The 26,112-nt window shown below is 58.2% G+C and overlaps 1 protein-coding gene across 1 annotated transcript in view; it reads right to left on the bottom strand.

The window, feature by feature from the left end:
- The window catches only part of SRCIN1 (SRC kinase signaling inhibitor 1), a 40,007-nt gene extending 14,383 nt beyond the window's left edge, over positions 1-25,624 (bottom strand). Inside the window, exons 1-12 of the mRNA XM_065897358.1 lie at positions 25,325-25,624; positions 15,637-15,657; positions 11,584-11,779; positions 10,753-10,951; positions 10,206-10,299; positions 8,845-9,698; positions 7,681-7,773; positions 7,391-7,434; positions 6,911-7,098; positions 5,591-5,766; positions 382-512; positions 139-286 (exon numbers count right to left, since the gene is read on the bottom strand). Of these exons, the coding sequence (XP_065753430.1) occupies positions 139-286; positions 382-512; positions 5,591-5,766; positions 6,911-7,098; positions 7,391-7,434; positions 7,681-7,773; positions 8,845-9,698; positions 10,206-10,299; positions 10,753-10,951; positions 11,584-11,779; positions 15,637-15,657; positions 25,325-25,606 (2,426 nt within the window). The 5' untranslated portion in view covers positions 25,607-25,624. The remainder of the gene's footprint in view (positions 1-138; positions 287-381; positions 513-5,590; positions 5,767-6,910; positions 7,099-7,390; positions 7,435-7,680; positions 7,774-8,844; positions 9,699-10,205; positions 10,300-10,752; positions 10,952-11,583; positions 11,780-15,636; positions 15,658-25,324) is intronic.
- Between the last annotated feature and the right edge of the window lie 488 nt (positions 25,625-26,112).

The following is a 26,112-nucleotide window of genomic DNA, read 5'->3' as shown; positions in this document are numbered from 1 at the left end:
AGGTGCAGATCCAGTGGGCACACCAGTGAGCTCTGTAGGAATTGGGATAAGGGGTCAGGTTGACCTATCGATCTAGCTCAGCACGTGACCTCACTGGGAAAGTGGAGGTCAGAGATAAGAACTCAGGGATAGTATGACCTTCGGATCTGGGCCAGTGTGTCTGTGACCCCACGGCAGCGCTTGAGTAGCCCATCCAGGCGCTGTGGCTCCTCCTTCAGGAACTTCACTGCCTCCACCTCCACACGCAGCACCACCCGCATCTTGCTCTGCAGGCCTGGGAAGTGAGCTGAGGGGAAGGGAAGGAGTGAGCTGGGGAGGGAGCAGCTCCGAGGACTGGGAGGACAGGCAGTGGGGTGGGGGTAGGGGTGCCCCCAGGCTCACCCTTGAGTTCAGTCAGCGTCTCCCCGAGCTGCTTCAGCACCAGCGCCTTCTCTTCCAGCTCGGGCCCAGGCACCAGTCGGTGGTTGTGGGACACGTCCCTCTGGATCTTCTCCACCGACTTCTCCAGGTCACTGCAGCCACACGGAAAGACCCTTTCAGCCCCTCTGGCCCCAGCCCAGCCCCCTGAAATTGGGCAGCTGGAAAGAAATCAGGCCACCAATCAGATCAAAATTAAAAGCCATTCACCAGACCACAAGCCCAAGTGAAATCAGAAAGCCAGACTTCAGAGATGAGACTTAGAAGCACTCCCTAACAGGTGCCCTGGGTCCCCTCTTTGAAGTTCTGATCTTTCTTAACATCAATCCAAATCTCCCTCCCGATAACTTGCATCCTATGATCCTCATTATGCCAAGGACACAGCAGAGAAATTGGCAGCTTTTCAGAGAACTGGAGGCACTTGCATGGGCCCCTAAAGCGTCTCTTTTTTTTTCAGGGTGGCACTGCCACGTCCATCTACCTTTGCTCCAGTGATCCAGACACTCAGCCTCTTTCCTCAATGATAAAGCTGCTTTCAATTTTCAGATGGTTTATGCTGAGCTTGTGGGGTTTTTTTTTCTTTTTTAAAAAATTTATTTATTTATATTTGGCTGCATTGGGTCTTCGTTGGTACGCTCAGGCTTTCTCTAGTTGCGGCGAGCGGGGGCTACTCTTAGTGGCGGTGCACGGGCTTCTCACTGAGGTGGCCTCTCTTGTTGCGGAGCACAGGCTTTGGTGCACAGGCTTCAGTAGTTGTGGTGCACGGGCTCAGTAGTTGTGGCTCACGGGCTCTAGAGCGCAGGTTCAGTAGTTGTGGCGCACGGGCTTAGTTGCTCTGCAGCATGTGGGATCTTCCCGGACCGGGGCTGGAACCTGTGTCCCCTGCATTGGCAGGCGGATTCTTAACCACTGCACCACCAGGGAAGCCCTTGTGTCATTTTAAAACCCTCCATATTTCTAAAATGTAAATCAGACCACCAAGTCACCACTGCCTGTTTTGAACCCGAAATGGATCCCAACAATTTTTTTTTTTTTTTTTTTTTTTTTGCAGTACGCAGGCCTCTCACCGCTGTGGCCTCTCCTACTGCGGAGCACAGGCTCCGGACGTGCAGGCTCAGCGGCCATGGCTCACGGGCCCAGCTGCTGACCATCTCCAGGTCTCAACTTCCTCACCCAAAAAAATGGGGATGGTAAGAGTTCCTCCCTCCTGGGGCCACTGTGAGGATTAAATGAGTTAATGCAAGGGGTCAGCCCCTGGGAGCTGCTCTTCTTTTCCCTCCAGCTACATCCACTGTCCTCCTCGTCTGGCTTGCTTCTGTTTAGAACCATCCAGAATTGCTGAGGTCCTCGTATGTGCTGCTCTCCCTGGGCCTCTATAATGCCATTTCCTCTGCCTAGAACACTCCGTTTAGCACCGCCCCACACACGCACGCACGCACATGTGTGACTAACTCCCACTCATCCTCAGGTTCCAATGGGAACCTCTCCCCCCTTCCCTACACTTGGGGTTGGGGGTCTGCTTCCTCCCTGGAGCTCCTGTTTCCTGGGCTAAGCAACTCTAGGCAGGCAGACACCATGTCTTTCTGATTCATCTCTGATTTCCAGCACCTGGCATGGTGCCCGGAGCAGGATAAATGCCTGGTAAATAATTATGGAAGGAATGAATAAATGAAAGAAGGAACTCTGCCCAGGTAGGTCATCTCAGTTCTGTACTTGAGTCACTGATGTCCCTGACCCACATGCGAGACTCTACATACATTCCTGTCAAATCCCATCTGTTGGATTTCAGCTCAACCATCCATGTAGGAACAACTTTTGAATCTCAGTTCTACCATCCAACAGATTTGCTCCCCCTCAGAGCTCTGTGTCATCAGCAAATCTTATCAGCATGCTTTACACATCTTCATCCAACTAGCGGGTGAAAAGACAGATCACACTGGAGCCAAGGACAAAATCCTATGAGTCAGCACTACCAAAGAGCTATCTTGTACTAAGTGCTTATGGCCTGCCAGGTGCACATTCATCTCTTCACTTTCTTTACCTTATTTAATCCTCACAACAAATCCTGTGAGTGGGAACCATTATTACCTCCAGTTGACACACAGACAGACAGTAGCTTAGGCACTAGACTACATTTCCCAGCCTCCCTTGCAGGTAGAAGTGGCCATTCGACTGAGGTCTAGTGAATGGAATATGAGTGGAAGGGTTACACGCTGCTTCCAGACCTGGCGCCTAAAAACCTCCCATGTAAGCTCCTCCGTGCTCATTTCCCCTTCCTGTTGGTTGAAAGACGATGACCCTGTGGATAATCTTGGAAGACACATATTGAAGATGGCAAAACCTCCATTAGCCTGGGTCCCTGAATGACTGCGTGGAGGAAATCCATTCTGCTAACCCACCAATACTGTTTCACGAGAAAGAAAGGTATATTGATTACTTTTGAACCATTATACAATTTGTTATAGCAGCTAACCTAACTAATTAATTAGCTACCCTAACTAAGCTACCCTAACAATGGGCTTTGGCATTAAAAAAAAAAAAAGAGGCTCAGAGAGATTAACTAACCTGTCCAAGGTCACACAACTATTTTGTGGCAAAGCAGGATCTACTCCTGTCTGACTTCAGCCATTGGGTTCTGCTGCATCTCCCTCCCACACTGGACTAACATCACCCCACACCCACCCGCTGTCCCACCCAGCCTTCCCTCCGCCACACGCGAAAGAACAACTCTCTTTTGATGTGTGTGATAACCTGACTGGCTCAGGGTGGGCCAGTTTTGTAAAATGGTCACTCTCAAACATCACTCTGCAGAGGAAGGGCACTCAGGTAAGCCTTCAGGAGGAAATAACACTGCAACTCTCAGGCAGAAGGGACAAGGCCCGCCTCAGGCTCAATTAGCACCTCGATTTTCTGATCATTACCATCTGCCAAAGTTTGGGGGCCCATAACCTGGGCAGGCTCTGCAAGTGAGTCCAGACCAGCCCAAGTCTAGGCACTGGGATCAGAAAGTAGTGGGGTTTCCAGACCCAGGTTTAGTTCTAGAGGAGTTGAGAGGTAAGGGTCAGGACAGAGCCAGCTATATAATTTGGGGGTCCCAAAGCAAAATGAAGATTTTGCCCCTAGTTTAAAAATTAAGAATTTCAAGATAGTGACAGCAGAGCATTAAACCAAGCATGGGCCTTCACAAGCATGGGGCCCTGTGCGATTACACAGGTCACATGCTTACAAAGCTGGTCCTGGGTTGGGTCACATTATGCTCCAGAGGCCAAAAGGTCTCAGTCAGCAGAGGCTTTCCCTAAGGGCAACGTCTAGACAGCGCTCAAGTGCTTGGCTAGAAGGTCAAGTGAGTGAGCCAAGCTGAGTGAAGCACCGAATCAGCCTTTACTCCCAGCAAGATGCCAGGGGGCAAAAGGAAGGGGCAGAGTGAAGCCAAGCAAGAGCAAGCGTCCAGGGGCTGCAGCCACAGCAGGGGTAAGGATGGGCCTGCTGGCTGACTTAATGCCAGGAGGCTACGGGAGCTGGGCAGGGACGTCCCCCTGGCCAAGCCGAAGCCACTGCAGTGCTGGTGCGCAGCCCAAGCCCCACCCAAAAAAGGGCAGGAACTCCTTTCGAAGTAGATGGAGAATCCTGCCGGAAGCATATATCAGCCCCCAAGCTCTCTCAAGTGAGCAGTCTGAGCAATGGGTTTGATAACAGGGCAGCGGGTAGGGAGTCTGTGTACTCCTGGAGAACTGAGGTCCCCAGGAAGCTGAGGACCAGACACTCATATGACAGGAGCATAAATACATCCTTTCATCCCTTCTGCCTCTGTACTTTTATATTTCCTTTTATTTTCCTTTAATGTCTCAGTAAAGTTCCTTTTGAAAATTCCAACCCCGCTCCTCTGTGCTGAATAAAAAGGGGCAAAAAGGGGACAGGAAAGTTGAGTAAATGGAATTCCCTTGGTAAGGGGGTTGGCAGCCATCAGTCTACTTGGAGATCTGACAAGAGTTGACACTCAGCTGTCACACTAGGGGTGATGCAGTGGCTGCCACCAGCTTATTTCCAAGTGGGATGGCCCCTTATTTCATCTCAGCCACAAGGGGTCATGAGAATCTTTGCCCTGTGCATCACTGAAAAGCACATGTACTTATAGGCTGTGCGCCCAAGACTGAGGAGCAGGGACCCTTTTCAAGTAGCCCCTTGCAAGCGATACAGCCAATTATGAGCTTGGTGGGAAAGCTGGGCTCCTCTGAGCAGCCTCCCTGGCTCCAGGTCGCTGACCAGTAGAATCCAAGTCCTCTCTGGGAAGAATTGTGAAAATCTTAATACGGGGCACAGGTGAAGAAGCTGAAGTGCAGAGAAGGGCAAAAACTATCGTGATCAAACAGCTTCTCAGTGTTGGAGCTGGACCTCAGGCCCCTTGTGCCCTGAACCACCTAGAGGGAGACCAGATGGAGGAGCAGGGCCTCTGTCTCAGACCCCAGGGACTGACCAGGGAAGGCTGCAGTGGGCTGGGGCCGCTCACTCAGTGGATGGACAGCGGCAGGCAGCTTCTCCCTTCAATGGTGCCAGACAATCGAATCTTGGCCAGACAGCCATTTGTTAAATTTGGAGCAGAGGACTGTCTTCTGTTAACCCTTCCATGTCTAAGCATTTGGGGCTCTCTATTCCTGGAGCCCTGTTTCAGCTGCACTAGGACGGGAGGAGGGTTCTCCTTGGCTATACCTGGTCTCAGAGATCAGAGAACTGGAGTGGTGGCAATTGTGACTGGTCAGCACCAAGCTGACCAAGCTGGCCACACCTGAAAGCTCCACCTGAATACTCGAGGGTCAGTTTGCACGGGTCACAGGCCAGAACGAAAGCAGGCAGAGGGCAGAGTGACATCGGGCAGCTGGACGCATGAGAGTAAGGCTGCAGGCCACGGGGAAGCCAGACTGTGGACCGTTAGGCAGCAAGACTATAGCAAAAGCAGGCGTCAAGCCAGAAAAAAAGAAAACAGGAATTGTGCCAGATGGTCAAAGGTTTGTGGGTCACAGAGAAATCAGGCCACAGAGGAGAGGAGAAGGAAATCAGGCTTCAGAACGTCGCCTGTGATTCAGAAGGAAGGGAGCTTCGCTTCCCCGTGAAACCAGGTTGCCGGCCACCCAGGCCGCAACCCCAGCCCTCCCTCCAAAGCTGGGCCCAGCCTCACTTGAGCTGCTGGGTAATGAGCTCCTCGTCGTTGAGGTAGCGCAGCCGCTCCTCTTCCACTAGGGTGCGCTGCCGCTGCAGCGGGTCCTCCTGCCGCCGCGCCGCCTCCGACACGCGCATGCTCAGCTCCGCCTCCGTGCCCTTCAGCAGCGCGCGCAAAGACTCCAGGTTCTGTAGCTGCGGGACGCAGACGGACCGATGGACGCGGGTGGGAGGGAACGGAGGCGCGCAGCCGGGAGAGGGCTAGGAGGAGGCAGGCAGAGGAGAGCCCGACGCGGGGCAAGCTCCACGGAAGATACCAATGCTCGGCTGTGGCCGTGAGCAGCAGTGAAAGGGTGGGATGGCGGGGGGCACAGGCCTAGGGCTTAGTTCTGGGGAAGAATAGAGGCAGGAGGAGAACGGCCTGGGATAGTGGAGGGAGGAAGGAGTGCCACGTTGGGCCCTGCAGAAGGTGCAGCTGCATGGCTGTGGCGGTTAGCTGCAGCGAGGGAGTAAGATGGTGGGGGGCGGAGGAAAATGTTTCGTTCTGGGTAAATATTGAGGCAGGAGAACGGGATAGCGGATATTTGGGGGGCAAGGGGTGGCCCTACGTAGGGCCCTGCCCACCTTGCCGCTGCATGGCTATGGCTTCGATGAAGGACTCAAGCACTGGGGTTTGATAGAGCTTCCGTGGCTGCGCCGGGAAAACCGAGTTCTAAGGCCGAGTTGGGGCAAAGGTGGGGGTGGGCGAGATCTTACCCATTGCCCAGATGGCAACTCTCTGCCCCCTCTCCAGCCTGTCTCTACTCATTATTCTCACCTGACGGGCCTTGGGATACTCTCGAGGAGCGGGCACAGCGATGCCAGGCTCCTGACTGGTGGGACCATCTGCCAGGCGGGGCGGGCCCGGGAAGACTGTGTGGGCTGAGGAAGGGAGAGCTGAGGGGATCTGGGGGAAGGGCTTCCGCCCAAGGGAGGGGAGGGGGTAGAGAATGCGGGGCAGGAAGGGACAGGGACTGCCCTGAGGGATACTGACCGGAGAAGGGGCTCAGTGAGGTGCATTGGGGCTTCAGGAGAGCGGTGAGGATTAAGGAAAGGGGCAAGAGGGCTCAGTGAGGGGGACCCGGGCGAGGGATGGGGACTTGGTGAGGGAGTAGAGACTCAGCGAGGTGGCGAGAGTTCGAGGAGGGTTTCGGAGAGCACCCCAGTGAGAGGCGGAGGGCCTCGGGATGGGGCAGACTCGCAGGAAGGAGTTTCGTGGGCGGGTTCTGGCGGGGCGGGGTTTGAGGGGGCGGAGTTTGAGGAAGCGGGATACAGGGCGAGGCCCCGGAGAGGGTGGTACCTGGAGCTTCCGCAATTGCTGAAGCTGGCTGCGCAGGTCATTGGTGCTGTTCTGCAGGCCACGCAGGTGTAGCTGCATCTGCAAACGGTTGATGGCAGTGGGCTGCCCCGCAGGCGTGCTGCTGGCCGAGGGCGGGGGAGGGCCGGACACTGGGGTGGCCCCGCTGCTCCGGCTGCCTGACCCGCAGGCTGCAGACAGGGACCACGAGGACGGGAGAAAGGGAATAAATCGTGAGCCTGGGGTATAGTCCTCCCCACTCCTGACCCCACACAGCAGCCACAGAGAGACGTGGCTCTGGCTCCCTGCCCCAACTAGTGGTCAGCCCTCTGCGAGGAGCAAAGCGCCGGAGCGAAGGCATCTTGGTCTAAGGTGACTACTCATTTATCCACTGAAGGCTGGTGATGTAGCCACTTTACAGATTAGGAATCGGAGGCTCAGAGAGGGCAAGAACCTGTGGGGGAGGGAAGAAGGGTCACTCACGTGCTGAGGGGGTGGCTGCTCCATTGGAGCCTTCAATCTTCTCACTGTGGCACAGGGAAAAGATGGCCATCAGGGGGTCCAGGCCCCAGACTGTCAAAGCTGGGTGAGACCTTAACATAAACTCCTCCAGTCCCCTGATCTTAGGACGGAGTCCCAGAGAAGGGAGGCGATTCACCCAGGGCAAAATGATGAGACCTTGGCCGAGCTGAGCCCAGGGCTCCTGCTGCTCGCCTTCCCCCCCTCTTGCCCACCCACATGCCTGGGCAGTGGTGCTGGGAGAAACACCTCACCTGGGGGTCTCCGGCTCCGAGCCTCGCAGCAGGGCACTCTGCACCAGGCCAGTGAGGCTAGCAATTTGCTTCTCCATGGCCTCCATGCGCTCCCTGGGGAAGACGGTGGCTTTGAGCAACCCCATCTCTGGGCATGGGGTCCCTCCTGCCCAGTGCCCCATTCCTAAGATGGATAATTAGAGGAAATACCATTCCCTCCCCAGCCACCAGCACAGACAATTCAAAGGGTCCCACTGCCTAAGGGTCCACAGCCCACCCCCAACATTGGAAAGGCCCTTCCCTGTCTGACAGTCACCCCCTCCCTCTCCAGACTCATCTCTCATCACTGGCTCCCTAATGGGCCCCACCCAGGTCACTCTGGGTCTCTGCACATGTATTCCCCCTGCCAGCATGCCCTCCTCCCTACCCTCTCCTCTGAAGCCATCCCAGAGTCCCCAGCAGCCTTGAGGAGTACACCCTCCCAAGGGAAGAACAAGTATTTTTTGCTGTGTCTCCCTCACTAGGCAGGGCGGGAACCGTGTTTGCTCAGCTTGGCATAAACAGTGGCCAGTGCAGTGCCTGGCACACAGGCCACAAGAAAGCTGTGTGAATGAATCGTTTCTTCTCACCTCTTAGCAGTGCTGCTTGAGGGCAGAGGGGGGGCAGCTCAGTGCCCTGGTTACCTCCTCCAGCCTTGCACCCTTAGCAGGGAGCTGAATGATGGGCAAGAGTTCCCCAGCTCGGAGGCTACTTAAAGAAATGTGCCTCTCTCCCCATCCCCACTTCTTACCAGCACCCCCTCCCCAGTGGACTTCAGCCGGCCCTGTGCTGGACAGCTCTCATGGCGGCACATTCTGTGTCTGAGCAGGAAAGGCACTAAATAAAGAGTTCTACTTCAGCCTCAGTATTAGTTGGGGAAACTGAGGCTCAGGGACCGGATGCAAACCCAGGTCTCCAGGGTCCTTGTCTGGGGCCCTCTCGTCCAGCTCTCAGGCCTTGCAGATGAAACGTCTTTCCAGTGCCTTCCCTGCCACGGCCAAGATACTCTGGCGACCCCTCAAGGCTACTCCGGGTCTACAAGGATTCCCGGGTCTGAGAGTCCAGGACACAACCTGCCACGGACTCTGCCGTGTCCCCGCTCCCCACCCCACCCGCGCAGCCCCGGGCCTCGCCAGCGTCCCTCACCTGGTCTCCGTGTCCTTGGCTGGCACAGGCGGCCCGAACCCAACGAGCGGGCGCTCCCCAGGCCCGGGGAAGAGCTCGGGAGGGGGGACTCCAGACGTCGAGGAGCCCCCGGTGCTGCGGGTCTTGCCTCCGGGGCTCTCGGCGAAGACAGACGAGGAGCCTGAGTCCTTGCGGAAGGACTGGCGCACCGGCGAGCCGCGGCTGGGCGGCCCCGAGTAGGGGCTGTGCGGCGGCGGGGGGCCCCCGGGGGGCGCAGCCACGTCGGCCAGCTTCTGCGGCGACGAGGGCGGCAGGCGGAAGCCGTAGCCGTCGCCGTAGAGCGGGCCGCCTCCGGCCGCCGCCTTGTACAGCGAGTCCTCCAGGTCGGACTGCAGCGCGGCGGCCGAGTAAGTGCTGAGTGAGCGCACCGAGCCGCGCTTGTACAGGCCACCGGCGCCCGGGTAGGCGAATGGGTCGCCGGCGGCCGCGGCCAGGCTCAGGCGGCCCTCGTGGAGCAGCCCGTAGGGGTCGGCGTAGAGGCCCTCGCCCTTCACCAGCACCATGCCGCCCGCCTTGCCCGCCAGGTCCTCATCCGGCTTCACGTCGCGCCGCTCCAGGATGGCGCTGGGGCTCGGGCTAACGCCCGGTGCAGCGGGGGCGCTTCCCAGCCTCTCGGCCGCGTGGTGCACGGGGCTGCCGGCGTAGGAGGGCGGGCGCCCCCCGGCGTACGACAGGCGCGAGCGGGACGGCGAGCCCGACGGCAGCCCCGACGGTAGCCCCGGCGGCGGCGAACCGGAGGCCAGGTGAGGCGCCGGCGACAGGTTGTTGAGGCGCCGCGTGGGCGATGACTCCCGCGACGCATACACCATCTCTCTCTGTGCAGAAGACAGCCCCCGAACCCCACAGGGCTGGTCACAAAGGGGGACCCCTTGCTTCTTACTTGAGGAGCCAGCAGCTCCCCCCTGACGCTTAGGAAGTCCCTTCTGTTCTCTGCCTTCCCACCCTCCTGCTGCATCTTGGGCCCCTTTCCCTTCAGGGCTCCCAGCACGGAGGAAGAAGTGGTGGAGGGAGAGGCACCAGAGGAGCGACCCCCAGCCCACCCTATGGTGGGGGATGGGAAGCGAAAAGGTAAGGGGTGGTTCCTGAGAGAGGTCTCCTAAAATATTTAGAGGCGGGTTCGAGAAATCTGATCGGACAAGAGGGGAAGGTGGCAGATGAGGGGAAGGACTCCTCCATGACTCCACAATTAATGGAGGCCAGCCTCTGCTTCAGCTTCCACATTCCCTTCTCCAAAGCTGTCCCTGGTGACAAGTGGCTAGACTCTGTGCTCCTGGACCCCATCTGCCCAGCCTCCCCAATGCCCGGGGCCTCCCCAGCCATACCCGGAGGTCCCCGTTGGTGAGGTGTGAGCCAGGGAAAGCGGCGTAGAGTGGCTCCTTCCTATAGATCTTGATAATACTGCGGTCCTGGATGTCCCTGGGGGCGGGAGGGGTGCAGAGGGTCACCATCCCCCAGCCCTGTGATGAGGAGAGGAAGCTACTCCAGGCAGACGGAAGAGGGGTGGCCAAGAAGGGCCGCGAGCCCCAGCCCCTTCCTAACTCCCTGCTCAGTGGATTTCGTGCCTCGGACTGCCTGCCACCAACACACACACACTCGGCAGCTTCCACCCCGTACAGCTCCTCGGCCTCACGAGCCATTTTCAGGTTAGCTCAAGCCAAGGCCAATCAGCAGGGGTGGATGATTTAAAGGGAGGGGGTGGGGCCGGGATGACCGAAGAAGGGGGCGGGGCGGTAGGGCTCCGGGAGGAGAGGGGTTAGGGCTGAGGTTGGGTCAGGAGGGGGCTGGGGAATGACCTGCGGCGTCGAACCCCCCCCCCTCAGAGGAGGAGTATGGGGAGGCCCACCCCATCCCCCCCGGGGCCACGCCCACCGGACGTCCTCCAACTCGTAGAAGACGTTGCGAGCCTCGTCCTTGATGAGGATGGCTGTGTTGGGCGACTTCAGCATGCCCATGGTGAGCTTCTGCGGGAACATGTGCGCGATGAGTGCGTGCAGCGTGTCCAGGCTGCTGACCTCGTGCGTGATGTGCACGCGCCGAGTCTCCTCCCCGAACTGCAGGAACAGCACCCCTGCGAAGGAGACGCCGCCCTCGCTGTCAGGGCCGCTATCACCACCACGCCGGCGGCCCGGGGAGCCTTGGGGAGCCGCGCTGGTCCCGCAGAGGCAGGGTCTGAGACCGGATGCCGCCCCGGAGTGCAGGTGCACCCAGGCACTCCTCATGCCGCCGGCCCCTTAAGGCACCTCCTCGACCCCAGGCAGGTTGGAGTCTGGACGAGGAAATGGAATTGGGGGCAGGAGCAGGTGGGGCAGAAACTGAGAGTGAGTGGTTGCTTTGGGGGAGAGAGGTGAGAAGGGAGGGGATGAAGGAAAGGGGGGCTGCTGAAGGGGGTGAGAGAGAAGCCTAAGGGAGAGAGGAGGCTTGGAGAGAGAAGGACAGGGCAGGGGGTGCTGAGGGAGAGAGAAGTGAGGGAAGAGAGAAGTGGAGGAAAGTTGGAAAGGAAGCCACAGAGGAGGGAGAGGCCTTGTGGGGAGGAGATTGCTGGGGGGAGGGGGGGAAGATGGGTATGGGGGAAGGGAGCCAGAGGCTTACTAGAAAGATGGTTGAGAAGAGAGGGAGTGATACAGGGGCTGGACAGGGTTCCAGGGTGAGCAGAGAAGAGGGAGGAGCCAGTAGCCTGGAGGGAAGATGGACAGGCAGTACCTGGAGAGCGCAGCTTCGTCTGGCTGGTTGAGCGGGAGAGGGGCAGGCTCTGTCGGAAGCGGTTCATCCTACTGAAGCCCAGGGGCAGCTCCGCCTCCGACATGGTCTCCAGTGACTCAGCGGAGGCGTACGACAGCTTGGCCGCCTGGTCTGCCAGCCCAGGCTGGGCTCCCTGAGTGTGGCGCGAGCTGCGGGTCTGCAGGGGCAGGGCGGGGCAAGAGGAACCAGGAATGACCCCTTCACTCTGCCCATTGCCCCCATCCAGTCCCAGGGAGCCCCAGCCAACCAGCCAGTGAGACACACACACACACACACACACACACACACATACACACACACCCCGGAGGGTCTCCTGGATTCCAGACTCGCTGTGTGGCTGCAGGAGAGTTCCCCAACCTCTTGGGGCCTTGGCCTCCCCGGGACACCCAGCAGGTAAGGAGTGGGCAAAGGACTCAGGCACCCTGGGAAGCCAGACAAGAAACCATCTGAGCGGGAGCCATGGGCACACCTGCTATTTTAAGATTCCAAAGAACAACAAGAACACAAATTTGTCACCGAGGTGAGCCGCATAATCATCGAGCAAATTGGGGCACTAGTTCCAGACATTAATTAAGCGGCGGATTCGCGAGCGATGAACTTTTCCTTCGTGGAGTTCAGAGGGTTGGGGTGGGGGCGGGAAGCAGGGAGAAAGCAGAGAGCGAAGGACCCCAGGATCCCAGCTCTGGGAGGTATGGGCCCTCACAGAGCTGGGAACAATGTCCTGGACTTAGGGTGACCGGGAGGACCACCCCAAACCTCCCAAAGCCAGGTGGACCCCAGTTTCGCACAGACTGCCTGCCTAGTACATGCAGTGCACATGCTCAGCCCGCACGAGCACATCGTAAGTGCCAGGCCTCAGCCCCTCCCTGCATGGCACATGCTGCCACACAGCCAACCTGCCTGGCTAGCCTCCCAGAGAAGCCTCCTCCAGTACCAACATAGCAGCCCCTTGCCCTGAAGCCACAGCTGGGGGTGATACCTGGCTGGGGCCAGGGAAGGCTGTCACCCAGTGACCACTCCCTGCCCCAGGGACAGCTCGATTACTCTCTCCTTGGGAGAGGGGACACCCTGATTTCAATTGTACTTCAAGAACCTACTTCTGGCTGAAAGCTGGGGCTGTCACTCAGGGCCACAGCTCCTGCCAGTCTGCTCCAGCCCCTCCCCTCAAACCTGGTTGCTGTCAGAAACCAATCTATTTAAGGGAGAAAGATACTGAATCAGATCTACATCATTCCCTGTTATGTAACGTTATATATATATTAGATGTATCACCACATATACATGTTATCAAGAGAAAAATCATGTTGCCCAATTGTATTTTTTTTAAAAATATGTTGCCTATCTTCAACAGCAACAAATCATTCAAAACCATTAACACTGGTCATCTTGGGGTTGAGACAGCGCATTCCCTTTCTACTTTATACATTTCTCTGCCGGGTGAACTTTGCGCAATCAGAATGTATCATTTTTATAATTTTTTTAAAAACAGTAAAAGTGTCTCTAAAAAGGAAGTATTTATTCTCCTCCTCAGCTCCCTCCATCCCCAAGTCCTGATTAAACCCTAATTAATCTCCATCTTCATATTAACTCAATTTAATGTTCCAGTCGGATTAGCACTCTCGAAAAGAGAGAGCATCTTCCTCTGATGGACAGTGTGCCCAGCTGTCCCCAAAGTGTCCTCAAGGGCTTGGAGATATAGCAGGTCAGATTTGGGGACATTAGCGGGCATCCAGCCTCAAGCACAATGCCTTGACCAGCGGGTGGGCATGGTTCTGGGGAGGAGGGAGGCAGCGTAGCAACTGGACCCACTGGGGGAATGCCTGTGCCCAGACTTTGGACCCTGCAGCTCAGTTCTAGGCTGATCACCAGTACTGGCCTACGCCCTTCTCTCTTCCCAGTGTGGGGAACCAGGCCTGGTCTGGTGGTCATGAGGTTGCCAGGCAACTGGAAGGTCAGTGGTTGCCAGGCTAGTATGGATGAGGGGCTACAGAATTCAGGCAAAATGAGGCAGCTAGCAGGGATGAAGAGTAGGAGGTGGCCACGGTGCCTGCGGGGCACAAGTGAGTTGCCAATAAGAAGATGGAACAAGGGCCAGAATGAAGGAGGGGCAGGGATCCTAGGGACTGAGAAGGCTGCCCAGGGAACCCTGCGAGAAGAGATGCCCACATTCCCTGCCCCACCGGTTCCTGTCTCCATCCTGGCCTCCTGGGCGCCTTTCCATTCTCACAGCCTTTGTAGAAAACCCTCTTGAGAAGAGAGAAAGCCCATTAGCATGTCTCTCCAGCCCTGGGCTGGGACAACAGAGCAGAAAAACAGTGAGACATCCAGAAGGACTTCCTGACTAGAGGGAGATGGCAAGAGAACAAAACAGTAATTTAAGCGGAGCTCTCCAAAGATAGGAAAGGGCTTCCCAAAGATCGGAAGCAGTGAGCACCAGTCCCTGGAGATGCTCCAGTGAGGAACCGATGACTCCTGGTCAGAGATCAGGCAGACGGAAACCCTGAGTGGGGCAGTCAGACTAGGATCTGAGATTCCCAAAAGCTGTCCACAGGCTAGGACCGAATCACTTGGGAGCTTTTAAAAACACTCTTTCCAGTGCCCCACATTCACTAAATCTGAATCTCTGGGGCTTGGAGCCTGGGGTTCAAGGTTTTTGACAAATTCCCAAGGTGATTCCAGGATGCTAATAGCTAATGAGGTAAGGCTCACCATGAGCCAGGCACTGTGCTTAAGACATGCAGTCTCGCGTTTCTTCTACCTTTACAACAACTCTATGATGTAGCTACTGTTCCATTTTATGGAGGAGAAACCAAGGCTCAGAGAATTATGTAACTTGCCCCAGGTCACCCAGCTAGTTAGTAGCAGACTGGAATTCACCACCAGGCAGCCTGGCCCTTGGCCCCGTGCATTGAACCACTATGCTCTACTGCTTCCTCCAAAAAGGCTATATGCCTGATGCCACAACTCTACAATTCCGTGATTCTCTGATTCAAGAACTTTTCTCTGGGAGGATGCATGCAAACAAGATGCTTGGAGCAAGAAGACACTGGGGGGTGGGCTTCCATGGTGGCGCAGTGGTTGAGAGTCCGCCTGCCGATGCAGGGGACATGGGTTCGTGCCCCGGTCCGGGAAGATCCCACATGCCACGGAGCGGCTAGGCCCGTGAGCCATGGTCACTGAGCCTGCGCGTCCGGAGCCTGTGCTCCACAACGGGAGAGGCCACAACAGTGAGAGGCCCGCGTACCGCAAAAAAAAAAGATGACACTGACACTGGGGGAGTCTGGAATGTATACCTCCCACCCCCTGTCATGATGCCCAGGATTTGACGGACCAGAGACTCCAGGACGCAAGCAGCAGTCTAACTTAGTTCAGTTCTGAGCCTGGTGCCAGAGAAGAGGAGGTCCAGGAGCGTGCTCCCTTGGGGGTCAGCAGGATGCCCTTGGAGGGGACAGACATCTCTCTAGCTGTGGATGGTCCAAACTCTCCAGAGGAGACAGGAAGACACCATCCCTGAGCCCAGCCCTCCACTTGAGCAATGGGTTTGGGGGTGTAAGTCTGTGAGTCTCTTGCCTGGCACTGACCAGCTCCCCACAGTGGAAAGTAAGAAAGGGATGAGGGGCCCATTATAGTCACAGGGCCTCCCTGGAAGATAAAGTCTGAGTTCAGAGAACAAGGCCCTCAATAAGATCACGGGGTCCACTTCCGTCCCCTGGAGCCAGCAGTCCCTCCAGGCCGGGGAAAATACCTCTCTCATTCCCAAATGCTCTTCACGTCCTGGGGAAGCCTGAGCATCCCCAGCCCAGATCCCCAGCACAGGTGGCACAAACTCCCACACTGGATCCACAAGCCCCTGGCAGGCGAACCCAGGCTCTCTCAAAGCAGCAGACCCAGCCTGCAGTCCCACACCCACCACCCACACCAGACGGTCCAACTTTGTGCAAAGCATGTGCAGGGAGGGGCAGGGGCGGGAGAGCACATGCGGTTGTCACGGACGCAGAAGCACCACACACTGACCTTGAAACTCCAGTAGTTTGGCTGCTGATGGAAATAAGAGAAGAGATGGTTATGCGGGGGCGCTGGGAGGACAGAGTAGGGCCAGGGGCAGGTTAGAGACCCTTGGCGCTCAGGACTCAGCCCTGGGACATGGGCCCTCCACCCTCCCAGGAACAGGAAGGACGCCATGCCTGGTACATCCCATTCTTTACGGAGGCCCGGGATGGCCCTGAGCGGGCTCCAGGCCTGCTGCTGGGGGAGGGGAGAGCCATCATTCCAGACGTTTATAAGCCACATAACCTAGTCACAGTAACTGTCCTCGGAGAGTTACAGGCAGGAAAAGACGCAGATGACCATGATACAGGGAACACGTGAGACACTGGCAGAGCTGAATTGGAGCTGCAGGGTCAGAGAAATGGCATCTGGTTGTGGCTGGCCAGGGAAAACTTCCCGGAAGAGGTGGCATTTTTGGTGAGTCTTTAAAAAATGAACATTTTTGGTGGGTCTTTAAAAGATGAGCAGCCGGAGGTTGGGAGGAAGAGCCTGCTGAGGAGAGGGCCTGGGGAGGCATGTGCAGGGTGTGTTGAGGGAACAGTTCAGTTTGGCTGGGGTGCAGGGCCTGGGAAAGTAGCAGGTTAGGCTGCAAAGAAGGGCCTGGGGCCAGAGGAGCGCCCTTAAATGCCAAGTGAAAGAACTGAGACTTAACTGGCTGGACAAGCAGAAAGTATTTGTGTGAAACTGAGTGGGATGGGACTGGACCCCAGGAGGGCTGATGGGGCAGGGAGTGGAAGAGGGAGGCAGGGGGCCAAGCCCAGGGCAGGGAGGCCTGTGTAACATGATGGACCTGGGTTATAGGGAGAGTGGACAGATGCCCATCACCCCACAGCACTGGGCAATGGATGGGGAGCCATGGACAGCAAGGGAGTGTCGGCAATGTTCTGTGGTTGAACAGATGAGAGGGGAGGGCTCCTTGCTCCCCTAGAATGGGGGCCTCAGGTTCCTCCTCATTCACAATAACCTACAGTCACCCTGCGTTCCCTGGAGACCAGAAGGCCCCTCCAGATGGCTAAGGACAAGGGAGGAGTGGCCCGGAGGCCGGATTGGTTCTTGGCAAAGCTGAGGGCACCCTGCTGACCGGTGCCAGCCTCCGCAGGAAGACAGAGGCAGCAGATGGCCTGGCCCTGGGGTGCCTGGCACCAACAGACGAGATTCCCTAGGCCTCAGAGCCACTGGCAGAGGGGACTGACACCAAGGGCCCCTGATGGGGGGAGGACACCATGGCGGGGTGTCCTGTGCCGTCTGAATACCTTAGTGGCGGAAAGGAGGTGGAGAGGGGCCCTGCTGGGCTGGAGGCTTCGGATCTTTAGGGTGGGGGTGATGCCAGGCTAGGGCTAGGATGAAGAGGTTTACTCATCAGGACCATTCCCTCTGGGCCACAGTCCCCACCTCTCCCCCCAGCATTTGCTCCAAGAGAGGCAGAGGAAGGGGACAGCAAAGTCTGGGTGTCAGGGGATGCCCACAGGTGCTGAGGGGAGGGGAGGTGGGGGACTGGAGTATCAGGCTGTAGCCACAGCTGCCTGTGGCCTTGGGGAGGGGAAGGAGAGCAGAGCGAGTGGACATGTGATGGCAGGGGGTGGGGGGCAGAGCCAGGCAGAGGGCAGGGGAAGGTTTATGATGAGAGTCATGTCTGCAGCCCCAGTGGTGACGGACGGCTCTGCAGAGAAGGCCACCGTCCCTCATCCACCACCACCATCACACCGTGTACACACAGGCCACCCACAGCGCCCACACGGAGAGCTGCGTACAGACGCGCAGACATCCTCCAGTAATGACATAGCCACAAACACACCCAGAGCAACAAAGACATGCCCACAAAGGGACACAAACACTTGGAGAAAAGCCCTCCATGGTCAGAAACAACCCCAGAAACAGAAACTCAGAGACAGAGCTATTCATACGTGGACCAACCCCATTCATACAAAACATGCACCCCCCGGCCCGCCCAGGACACTGACCTGTTCACACACACTCCCACAAGCAGAATCACAGAGGGCACCCTGGAGTCACAGAAACAGACAGAGACATGATGGATACCCATTCACACATATGTACACACATACACGCACACCAGCTGCAGAGACACACACAGAGAAATCTCGCCCCTCCTTCCCCCCACTAGCCAGGTCACGGTGCCTCTGGCCGCCTCGGTCACTGTGCCATGCCTGTGATGTCCCAGACATGCGGCAGGTAGGTGAACTCCTGATTCAAAAGAAGCAGAAGATGTGCCCCCCCGCCCCCCCGCCCCAAATGTCAACACATCAGACGCAGTGTGTGCACACAGCTGGGGCCCATCTCATGTCTCTGGGAGGGGGACAGGGATGGCGCCTGGTTACAGCCACGCTAGCCATGCCCTCAACCTGGGCCTGCCTCAGGCAACGCTGGGCACATCCATGGGGCAGCCAGACCTGGAAAGGAGGGCTCAGTAGCTGGGGCCAGGGGAGAGGACTGGGTGGCATCAGTGCCACAGAACAGGCCAGCCAGGCCCCACTAGCGGGTAAAGGTGGAAGAGATGCTGTTTTTGTGCTTGGTGGACTTGGAGTGAGGCTGAGATCAGAGTCCTGGGGCTTCGGGCGCTGGCTGGTCGAGTACACAGAATCCCGTCCCTCCGTCACCTCGGAAAGTGGGAAGGATGATCCCCCTTCACGCTGGCCCCACCAGCAGTGAGGCACAGAGTCTCCTGGCAACTCAGTGTCCTCGGAGGGCAAAAACCATAGTAGGGAGAGGTCCTTGGGGATGCCGTCTATCTCCCGTCTCTGTCTCTTTCCAGGGTGTTAAACCCATGGGACAGCCTTGGGTGCCTAAGAGCGGAGGGCTCCTCTGTTTGCTAAGGTAGGACTCTCCTCCTCCAATCTCCAGCACCCTTTACTCCTCACCCTCTTCCTGGTTGTCTGTTCCTCCCGTCCTGCCCCACACAGTGCCTGGTATAGAGTAGGCTCTCAACAAGTATTTGGCCATGAATGAGTGTCAAGAAAACAGGACCAGCCACAGGTGGAAGGGGGTATCTCTGCATACTCTTGTCTGGTACCATTTTCCATCTCCTGGCACCCAGTACAGCTCAGCCTTCCATGTCTTTTCCCTGGGAATTTCCCAGCACCAGAAACCCCCGGCAGGAGGGCAGAGGGCAGGAAGGGCCCAAGAGAGGTCTGGCTCGCCAACCCAAGTGAAAACCTCCAGTATTAGGGCAAAGCTGTCTCCCTCCCCCATTCTCAGAGAGGGGTGTCTCACCTTCCCAGAAGACAGTGAGACAGTGAAAAAAAGAAAGGGCTGAGTAGGAGAGGCCCTTCCAGGTAATCACTTGTAGGGAAGAGTCTTACAGGAGCTGGGGCAAAATGAGAGGTGTTCTAGGAGGATAAGATGGAAGCCAACCCATCCACTCTGTAGGGACCAGGCTTTCAGAAATGCGAGAAGGGGAGCTTCCTGGAGACCCAAGGAAGCAGCGCCAGGAGGTCCTCAAACTCCCTGCTGAGAAGAGGAAACAGCTTCTTCCCTCTGGGGGCTAAGGAGTTAACTCCCTCCCTCCTCCACCCTAGGCGCCCTTGGTGGGGTTCTTCCCTCCCTCCTGCAGCTGGTCCTTTCTCCTCCACGCAGTGCGCTGGGAGGGCGGGGCCGTGTCCCCTGGGAGCCTTAGCCCAGCCAGCTGAGGTCTCTCCCCTCCCCTGGGGAGACGTCCTCTGTAGGTTAGGTGAGTGCGTGACCCCTCCCTGACCTCGAGCCCCGAAGACGATGCATCCTTCGGAGAGGGAGGACAACCCATGGGTCGCACCCTCGCTCTAGTCCCCTGGCTCTCCGTGCACCGGCGCACACACCCACCTTTCAACTCTTGTGAACACGCGTCCACGTAAACATTCGCCTCCCGCCTCCCTTGCCCCCGCCAGGCTGGGGCTCCTTAACGCCCCCCGAGGGCGCCAGCCTCCCACCGCGACGCACGTGCACTACTCCGGCCCTCTCCCCTGTGTGCCCGTCGACATGGTCACCTCCTACCCCTTCCCAATGCAGTGTGTGTGTGTGTTGGGGAGGGGGGTTGCGGCGGGGCAAGGGCGCACCCCGGAAAGGTCATGACTTTCTGAGGCTGGGGGAGGGGACGCCAGCCACATTTCGGGGTGGGGGCCGGTCCCCTGCGGAAGGCTGAGAACGAGATGGGGGAGGGGAGGGGGCGTTTCTCAGGGATCCGGAACCGCAACGGCCTGCGAGCCCCCCACCCCCAGACCGCCCCTCGGAGTCGTGGGAAGGGCCCCCATCTCCGTGCCCCCGCCCCGCGGAACCCGAGGCGGCTACCCCGGCGCCCGCAGCCGCTCCCCCTTACCTGCGGCCACAGGTGTATACGCGGGGTTCTCAGCCCCAGGTCGCGCGTCGGGCGGGGGAGGGAGGGCAGCCCCCTACTCCCACCCGTCTGGGCTCTCCCCTCCCCCGGCCGCCTCCGCAGCCCCAGCCGCCGGTGCCCTTTGCTGCAATGAGAGAGGCGCCGCCGCCGCCGCCGAGAGGGCCCGGGCCCCGGTCGCCCCGGTAACCGCGACTCCACCTGGCGCGGCACGGCGCGCCGCCGTGCACATCCTCTCTCTGGCCCCCTCCCTGGCGCGGCCCCGCCGGCGCAGCCCCGCCAAGGAACGGCGGTGGCTGGTGGCTGCGTCGCCGCGGTCACCCGATACGCCGGCCCGCCGCCCGGGACTCGGGTTGCAGCAGGAGGGAGGGAGGTTAGACAGCCTAGTGGAAGCGGGGGAAGGGCTGTGGCTTGGAGTCTGGCCTCCGGTCCCCTCTCAGGGTCTTCTTAAGGCCCCAACCCCCAACGATCTGGCCTAGGGTGTGTGTGGGCGGTGGGGAAGGAGAGTGGCCTGCCTCCCGACCGGCCACTCTCGGAGCTTACAGTCTCTCCCTACCGGAGTCTCGGCTGTGCGCCGTTTCCGTTCTAGCTCTCCCGTGACTCAATTCCCAGCCAAGTCTGGGAGGCCTAGGATGCCTAAATTTCCTCCGTGGCCTCTGATCCTGCTCTGCTGTGTGACTCTGGCATTTGCTGAACGTCTCTGGTCCTGCACTTTACAAAAAGGAGCCTCGTACCCAGCCATGGGGAATGGGAAGTGTGATAAGCGCGAAGTATAAAGTGATGACAAGATCCTGGGCACAGCCACTTTTCTCTGTACTTCAAAGCCCTGGGGTGAAGGACTCTTTCCTCCATCAGAGTAGATTTCAGATGTGGACAGGCCTGGGACCCCATAACCTGGGACATCAGAGCTCACCAAGTCCAGTCTCACTTCCCTCCATCACCCCAACTCGAGAAGCTCCATCTGCTCTATCCAGGGAGCACCCGCGTCCTCTGCCTCATCACCATCCCTGTCCTAGCCCCACTCTGACCTCCACCGCACATGTGGCCGCTCAAGATGAAGCCATCCCACTTGCCATCTAGCCTTGGGCGCAGACACATCTCTGTTCCCTAAGTTCGGTCAGTACAGGGCCAAGAGCTGGGAAAGGAAGTGGGCTGGGTGCCCTGTGAGTGATGCCAAGCATGCCAATCTCTTGCTAGACTTGAGTTACACACAGCTAAAAGTACCGTGCTCTGGAGCCTTGTTTTTTCCTAGGCTGTCACATTTTTCCTTCTCCTAATTCTTCTTGAAAAAGTCAAGGCTTGCTGCCCCTCTCCAGGGGGAGCAGGGTACGCAAGGAAGAGAAGATGGCGCCCATGCGACCCATTGGATTCTCTGCCACTACACCTCCTCTGCCACCCTCAAGTCACGGCCCCCTCAGGGCTGCCCCTGACCTCCCTGGCCCCTCCTCCCCTCTGGGCCTTCAGATGACTGTTTTTCTCCCACAGCAATGTCCAGGCCTGAGCTGGGAGCCTGAGCCCTTAGGATCCTGTCCCAGGGTGCCCCTGTCCATCTTCCCATCAGGGAAACTGAGGCATATGAAGAATCAGGAGATCAGTTCAGAACAAATGGCTAGAGACCAAGGTCCTCTTCACATTTTGAAACTAAGCAGTGGACATAGCAGGAAGTGTGGGAGAGGGATATCATGAAGAACTTCCTGCTGGTGAGACATCAGGGGAAGGTTGGGTCTGCTCAGAGATGGAGGATAGGGTGGGGATAGAGGAACGAGATGATCCACAGTGGGGGTGGGAATTGGGTGCAGGGCACAAGAGATTCCTGAAAACCAGTGGGGTGAGGGGAGAGGTACCCCTGTTTAAGGAGAGAAGGATTTTTTTTAAAAAAGGTTTTTTAACCTGACTATTCCCCCTCAAAAAAACGCCCTCCCCAAAGCCAAACTTTGGGGAGGTGGCGGTAGGAATTAGACTATCACGGGGAGAGTACGGGGCATAGGAGTCTCCTGAAAATGCGGGCTCCTACGTAAGAGAAAGGGATGCAAAATTAAAATCCTGGATATCCCCCCTCCAAAAACTATCCTCCCCAAAGCCCAAGTCTGCCATGGGTTTGGGGGGTGGGGTGGAGGCGGGTGACTCACCTGGGCCGGCTGGCCAGCCCCGGAGGGGGCGGAGTCGCCATGGAGGTGGGAGCAGAGGGAGCTGAGGAGGCACACGGGGTCCACGGTCCAGCCGCCGACCTGTGTGTGCGAAGCGGGGGATACCCCATTAGGGGGAGCGGGCAGGAGCCGCTGGGGGACTGTGACGGGGTGGGGAGGGCATTCCTGGGGCAAGTCTGGCACAGAGCTCACCCCGCAGGGGGGCCCTGCGGCACTGGCTAGTCCCTGACGAGGCTGGGTCTCTATGCGGGGGGGGCCCTGGGCCTGTTGCCGGGTCTTTCTCTCCAGTCAGCCTGGGGGCTCTCTGAGCCCAGGGCAAGGCCTTCCCCAGCGGATACTGCTGAAGTCCTTGTCTTCAATTCTTGACTGCCTCTCCGGACACTCTGCAAGGGGGCTGTCCCTCGCCTGTCCCTTCCTCCAGCTCTTCACTGCCCCCTCGTTGAAGCTGTGGGCAACCATTCCGCAGGGGGCCTCAGCCCAGTGTGCCTCTGTCCTGACAGCACCGCTTTCCTCCCCGCCATCTCGCGGACGTGACTTTCTTCTCCCACACCACACCTAAGGCTTGAAACCCATCCCCTCCTGATTTCTCCGGGACCTCAGCATCCTCCGAGTCATCCGTCTCTCATTAGGTCACCCCGCTAACGTACTGAGCCAGCGCTAGGCTTAGGCCCGAGCGTCCGATGTGAGTGAAACAGCCGTGGCTCCTACACGCTTACTCCCCAAGGCAGGGAACGAGTGAGTGAACGAATAAAGGAGTGAATTTGTGAGTGGCCGTGCTTTGACTCACTTACTGAGCACCTACTCTGTGCCGGTGAATGTGCCAGACACACAGGAGGCCCTCAAACACGCCCACGTGCTCTCTTACACGCCTGCTGCCCCTTGAGGCCGCCACGCCGGCTGTCTGCATATTTTTCTGGCCAAACCTCCCCGGACAGATCTGCAGCCCAGGGGTCCTGTTCCCTCACCACCTCCAACCTCCTCGACCCCTGACACTGGCCGTTACCTCACCACAGCACGAGAAAGGAGCTCTTGGTACCCTCCAGACCCACAGATCCTGGCCGGTCCCAATGGCTGTTTCTCTCTCCCATCCCTCCAGACTTCAGAAGTGCAGGGGGCCCTCCTGCTGGGCCTTCGTCCTCTTCCTCAGGGATGCAGGACATTTCCGGTTCCCCCTCCCCATCGGTCATGGGCCCTCTCCCTTCTGAGACTCCATTCTGCCTTGGTGACCAGGCTTACCCTGGGTCCCACTTCCATTTCTGCCCACATCGCGCTCAACCTCCCTTCTGAAGCTGTGGTTCCTTCAGAGTCTTGAGTTGTATATTCAGTGCTTAATAGACTTCTGCGGGAAACCCCTACCCCCTCCTCAAACTCATCTCCCCTATTCCTGTCCCCCACTCCCCCAAACGTTTCCCTCCCATCCCTCTTATTTCCCCCCAAGGCACCAACATGCCCCTGTCACCCAGGTTTCTCTGTCTTTGCCTCCTGGATCCAGGCAGCAAACAAGCCTTGTTCATCTTCCCTCCAACCCCACTCCCACCCCATCCCTTTCCCTTCATCCTCCCTGACACACTCTCTTCCTCCTCTCCTTTCCCTGCCTCCAGCCACTCCCTCTTGTCCCCTCCTATTCACCATCCAAAAACAGCCACGGCCCCCTAGTCACCACCATCTGGCCCCCACACCTCTCACTGCCTCCCACCCCGAGTCCTCTGCATCAGCCATTTGGACCTCTATGCCAGTCCTCAAACCAGCACAGACCTATGCTCATCTCCCTACCTCCTAAAACAGCGTTCTCCTCCTCTATGACTATTCAGACCCTTTCCATCCTTCTAAGCCTAGTTTAGGTACCTCCTCCTCCAGGAAGCCTTCCCTGACCAGGCCGGTCCACCTGATCTCCTCTACTCCAAACCCTCTTCCAACTGACTGTGCCCCTTATACTTAAGTTTAACCATCCTTTCACCCCATCTAGATCATAAAGGTCCCTGTCCCCTCCCCCTAAACCAGAGCACACAGAAGGAATCCACTGAGAGGGACCCCTGAAGGGGAGGGCCAGATCTCCTTCTGCAACTCTCCCTTATTTTAGTTGGAACTCTGCTCCCGGGAGGACTCCGGAGCTGAGAAAAGGTAAAGGCTGGACAGAACTGGAGGTGACATCAGGGGCAGAAAATGTACCAGAAATGCACCAATGTGTCCTTGTTCCCTACAGTGAGGATGGGGATGGGCACACTCTCCCCCCTCCCCAGCCACACCCAGCAGTACTTGGAAAGGGGGACAGAGCCAGACAGGTGCGAGAGCAGGGACGGATGCCCCAAGGCTTGATTGAAAGGATGCTGATGGGATTAACCACCCTCCCCTAAGCCCTTTCTCCCAGAGTGGACAATGCCCGGGTCTCAACGGCCAACGTGCTGCAGCTGTCAAGGCTCCTACCAAGGTGGGACTGTAAGTAGAAGGCCAATCCCAAGAAAGAATTTTCCTACGAACAAGAAGGGCGTACTTGGATGCAGAGATGCATCCAGGAACCCAAGGATCTGGGAGAGCTTTACAAAGGAAGCTTCGCACCCCATAAAGAAGGAGACAGGTCCTGGACCAGAGGCAGGAGCCCTGACTCCCGTCTAAGCCCTACTGATGACAGGAGAGAAACCAAGGCACAGAGAGAGGAGTCCTCTAGCTCAAAGTCACACAGGGAGTCTTGGGGGGAAGGAACGGGGTGGGGGAGGGGGGAGGAGGTAAAAGACCCCAGAAATTCTGGGCTCTGTTCTTGCAGGGCTGGGGCACAGGAGACCCAGCCTTCTGAAGCTCCCAAGGCCTGACTTTCCCTTAGGGGCCAAATCACAGAGGTGCCAACCCCAAGGTCTCAGCTCCACCGCTGGATGGACCCTCAGACTCAGAACACTCAGTGCACGACGAGGCTGTCCCTCTCCCTCCCCACCACGCTCTTGTCTCTCCAAGACAGCCCGATCAGAGGCTGGGCTCTCTCTGTCCAGTCCCGTGCTCCAAATTCCAGGGCTGCAGGCAGAGGTCTGGGTGCTGAGCCCCCACCCCCTTCCTCCCCAGGCTCCAGAAGAGGCCAACCACGGCAACGGGGCATCCACTTTCCCCCTCTGCCTCAGACGCCTCTCGGAATCAGGATGAGCCTGGGGACACGGGAGCGCAAGTCACACCCCCTCCCCAGCCCGGCCCCACTCACCTGCTCCCGCATCCTGTCTTGCTGACTCCGCAGGGCCAGGGCGTGCTGGGGGTACTTGCTCTTCAGGTGGTCCATGAAGGCATCGCGCTTGCGGTCAGCATCGGCCTTCTGGAGCCCGCTGAGCGCCTCCAGGCTCTGGGCCGCGATCACCGTGTGCCGCCGCTCGGACGTGTGCACCAGCCCCACGTTGGAGAAGCGCCGGCCCCCGCTGCCCCCGCCCCCGCCCCCGCCCCCCAGGGTCCGGTACTCCCGAGGGTACTCGGCATCGTCTGCAGAGAGCATGGGGGGGCTGCTCCGCTCCGGATCTGCAAGGGGGGAGAGGGGGGACGGCAGGGTCACCGTGTGCCCGGCCTGGGACTGCCCATCGCCCACTGGGACCACTGCGAGGAGGGGTTGGCCTAAGCGGGGGGGGGGGGGGGGGGGCGGCACGAGGCACCTGGGGTGAGGCAGGGGCTGCCTGCCCCCCACTAGGAACAGAAGAGGCAGAAGGGGTGGCTCCAAGGAGGGTGGTGAGCAAGGGCAGCGTCCAGCTTCCTGCCCTCTGCCGGTGGTGTGGAGGATAATGACTGTGGCTGAGGTGCTGTCCTTTGAGGCCAAGGAGGGCTTGGAAGCAGGGCTCCTGGACACCCCTCTAGCCACACATCCCCTTCCTCCTTCCTTATGCTGGGCTGAACAGGGGAGGGAAGGGGAGTTTCCTTTTAGACGCTTCCTAAAAGCTGTGGGAAGGAGCCTGCACTGTCTTTCTTTCAAGAGCATCTTCTAAGGAGTGGGGCAGGGGCTAGCTTCCT

This window comes from Phocoena phocoena, chromosome 19, assembly GCF_963924675.1.
Source record: "Phocoena phocoena chromosome 19, mPhoPho1.1, whole genome shotgun sequence".
Classification (NCBI taxonomy): domain Eukaryota; kingdom Metazoa; phylum Chordata; class Mammalia; order Artiodactyla; family Phocoenidae; genus Phocoena; species Phocoena phocoena.
This window is presented reverse-complemented; position numbering and strand designations above follow the sequence as displayed.